The sequence below is a fragment of the Berghia stephanieae genome, chromosome 5 (assembly GCF_034508935.2).
Source record: "Berghia stephanieae isolate SIO BIC M18660-M18661 chromosome 5, UCSD_Bste_1.3, whole genome shotgun sequence".
Classification (NCBI taxonomy): domain Eukaryota; kingdom Metazoa; phylum Mollusca; class Gastropoda; order Nudibranchia; family Aeolidiidae; genus Berghia; species Berghia stephanieae.
This window is the reverse complement of record NC_088364.1, coordinates 9,895,051-9,899,151: the sequence shown is the minus strand read 5'-3', so window position 1 is coordinate 9,899,151 and position 4,101 is coordinate 9,895,051. Positions and strand designations below refer to the sequence as shown.

At 36.6% G+C, this 4,101-nt stretch overlaps 1 protein-coding gene across 1 annotated transcript in view; it reads left to right on the top strand.

Moving 5' to 3' along the window:
• The first annotated feature begins 576 nt into the window (after positions 1-576).
• The window catches only part of LOC144972387 (uncharacterized), an 8,918-nt gene continuing 5,393 nt past the window's right edge, over positions 577-4,101 (top strand). Inside the window, exons 1-3 of the mRNA XM_078913520.1 lie at positions 577-894; positions 2,019-2,202; positions 3,835-3,950. Of these exons, the coding sequence (XP_078769646.1) occupies positions 2,035-2,202; positions 3,835-3,950 (284 nt within the window). The 5' untranslated portion in view covers positions 577-894; positions 2,019-2,034. The remainder of the gene's footprint in view (positions 895-2,018; positions 2,203-3,834; positions 3,951-4,101) is intronic.

Below are 4,101 nucleotides of genomic sequence, written 5' to 3'. Positions count from 1 at the left end.
CCGTTCGTAATAGCCTTTATTTCTCCGCAGATGTTGCGGGTTCTCCACTAACATTATATATATATATATATATATATATATATATATATATTTTAATATATATATATATATAATATATAATAATAAATTCGTGTGTGTGTGTGTGTGTGTATTTGTGTGTTCATAACTTTAACGAGGAAGGGAGGGGGTGCAGTTTATGGAGGGTTAAGTCGACAAAGAAAATTGATCAGCCCCATGTCCAAATTACATTAGTGACAACAACAACAACAACAACTACTACTACTACTACTACTACTACTACTACTACTACTACTACTACTACTACTACTACTACTACTATTACTACTACTACTACTACTACTACTACTACTACTAAAGGTACCATGAGTCAGCAAATTTTTATTTTATTACATACATTGACCGCAGCTAGTCTACTCGACATTATTATATTATTCTGTCGTGTCGCGTTTGTCAAAGCGCTGATCACCTACCCGTAACGCTCTCAGACGTTTACTGATGTTGGTACGTCGGGTTCGTAAGCACGGTTACACAGGCATGTGCCTTCCATTTAGCAATATTCACATAGAGTATGTGTTTAACTTTCGGTTCAGTCACCAATAAGAAGGCGCTTATCTCCACTTCCGTGTTCTGATTTGCTGACAAAACCAATACCATATAATGGCCTCCAACGTACAAAAGCGAGTAGAACAGCTGAATGATTATGTGTCGCTTTTAGTCTGATAACAACAGAGTAGTTTGGAGGCCTGTTTGTGTGTATTTGACCAAGTACTGTTTTTTATACTTCAACCGGCATATCTAGTTGGCAAGTGTATTTCGTTGCCTGTTGTATCCAAAAGTTTTTTTTGTGTGGGTTGAAGTTTATTGTGAATCAAGGTAAGAATATTTTGTAACAATCATAATAAATGTATCTAGTAGCGTTTTTTTAAAACACAAATACCAAGCATTTCCACGATTTCATCATACCCGATGCGCTTCAAAGTGCTTCATTTTGTACTCCAGCAGCCATATGAAACTAAATTTCATGTTCATAGTGTATAAGTCACTTTTTACAATGTCCGGTATTGCTTATACACTCCAGCAGTTTCCTCGAACACGGATTCCTCGAACTCATTCGAATGTACCATTTATTTTTTGGCTTTTTATTCTCTGTTATCATCCCATTCCTTCCTCGAACTAATGTTTGCCTCGAACTAATTTCACCCAGACGACGTAAAAAAATGAATTTATGTGGGTTTTTTTTTAATGCGCCAATGTGATTTCGATCACTGATGATTTACTGTGGAATTGACAGTTGCTATGTGTTTATCGTGAGTATCTAACTACACTCCATGTGTGTATACAATTTGATGCACATGCAGTGATGCAGAGCAGACACACACACAGCCACTTGCACACCCCATCGTCGTGTCGCATAATCGACATCTCTCTGTTTATTCTTCTTAGTAGTTCGCCATTCGCTCAAAATTCAATGCCATGCGCCACGATTGACTACGACGGTAAGTGAATGTCGTAACATACCCCCCCCCCCCCCCCCCCCCCCCCCCAAACACCACCACCACCCACACACACAATCAGCTTGTAATATGTTATATAACGTTATCTCCCTCAACATATCAATGGAATAAATAAATTGGACACAGAGCAAATTATCAGACCATGCTAACAGTGCCTGGACCTGTAGTTACGTTGGGGAACAAAGAGGGTCGTCAGGATCTCCCCCTCCCCCTCCCTAATCACTATAGATAATATGCATTTGGCTAAGAAGCTCACAACATTGCCATCCGGAAGTATAACGGACCAACAAACAAAACTATGTATAACCATGAACGTTTATGAACGTTAATATTAATACAGTTTAGTGAAAATTACGCATAAACGCGGATGGCAAAAATCAATAACAAAGACAAGAGTGACGTCATCTTCGTTCTATCTATATAAGATATGTATTATTATTATTATCATTACCGGTTGTCAAACCTCCTAATTTTACATTACAGGGATTTTGAATTCAAAATGGGCAAGAAGGTTCTCGTGGTCCTGACCAGTGTGGACAAAATGGGGTCCACTGATAAGCAGACCGGGTGGTACCTACCAGAAATGGCCCACCCTTACAAGGTGTTGGTGGACGCAGGTATTCAAGACATAGACGTGATCAGCCCTAAGGGAGGGAAAAGTCCTGTGGTAGGCGATGATGATGATGATGATGAGGATGATAAATAAGTTGCCTTTATATATATATATAATATATATATATTATATATATATATATATATATTACTAATATAAATATTATAGCAAAAAATGATTAAAACCGCACCAAATTCAAATTTTAATATTTTTGCAATAGGACGACGAAAGTAATTGAAATGTTGCACAATGATTGTCCAATGATATGTCATTATGTTTATAAAATTTGTAAAGGAGTTACCGAGTTATTGAACAAATTATTAAACTCTTTAAATCAAGCCCATAACTTCATTCGGTTATAAGACATGCTAAAATACACACGTCGGGAAGATGACAATGGAAAAGAAATAACCACCAAGGTAATCAGTTAACTTAAGTGCAAGAAATCACATACTTTCAAAATCACTCAATTTGGCACATTGCAATATTTTATTGATTTGTAGTAGGTACCTACTATAATTTAAATATACTTTGACACCATAAACGTAAGTACCTGATCTTCCTGCCATGAGAATTTCAACGTTTATGGTAAAATCGTAAAGGAGTGGAAGACATCCAAACAAGTTTTTCCGAGCCATCCGAGGTGGCCAAGAGGTCGTGGCTTTGCAATGTGACTCGGAAGGTCCCGGGATCGAGCCCTCCTTCATACACTTTCATTTTTATCTTTGAACTAGATTATAAATCGTCAATTTGCTCGACAATATGGTTGATTCATGTTGAATCAGACGTTTTTTTGAAGGATTATTTATATTCTTTCATGGAATGCCTGGGCGACATCTAACAATACCGCGAGAAAAGGTGTAATTTATATAATATAATGTCTTTTAACTCCTCACTGGAATATTGAACACAAACAAAAGCTCTCCACCCAGTCCTGATCTAAGCTAATGCCTCTATCTCTATCCAGATGCAGCTAATCTGTTTCAAGTTCCTTCGCCGTGTAACGTTTAGTCCTCCTCCAGATCATGGCCAGCATTCACTTCATTATTCTGACAAAGAGTGGATTATCTAAACCTTCGTGGCATTGCTTGATGTGACAGTCTTATATTAGATATCATTGGGTAAAAACAAAGAGATAATATTCACGATCGCGTAGGCCAGTTCGTTCAGTTGATAGGAAATGATAGGCATGATATTGATAGGGATGGATTATGTAAAATTGGATTTAATTGAACGCATACTACCAAATAATAGACCAGTTTCGGACAAGTTTAACAGCAGGTGATCCAAACATATATATATATATATATATAATATATATATATATTATATATATATATATATATATATATATATATATAAACGAAAGCAATTCGGACCATACGTCGTCAGATATTCTTGATTATATCGGCTTTGCCATAAAATTAATCTTGAAGAGATCAAAATACGTCGTTCCCTATGAAGAAAATACCAATACCTATCTACAGTCCATTTACACTTTCATCTTCTATACAAGAAACTGAACAATATCTGAATATCTGTCAGGTTTAAAATCAGTTTTGGTAATTTTTGTGTTGTCTACTCAAATAAGTTGTAAGCTGAAATTGAGATGAAACAAGTATATATATCTATATATATATATATTTTTTTTTTTAAATTATAAACGTGCGTATTTCTTGTGTCCAGGACGAGGGAAGTGTCCAGGCTTTCAAGGACGATAAAGTGTGCCAATGGTTCCAGAAAGACGCTAAGGCGCAGTCCCTGGTCAACAATACGAAGACACCAGGACAAGTCAAGGCCAGGTAAATCAGTATAAAATAATGTATATTTGGCTGTGGTGAAAGGTGCACCCTTGACAAAGTCAAATCAGCTAAACTACAGTCGGCTTAAGTCGGGGATCAGCTGTTGCAAGCGTATTTTATCCAAGGTTTACCGTATTCAAAATTCATGGAA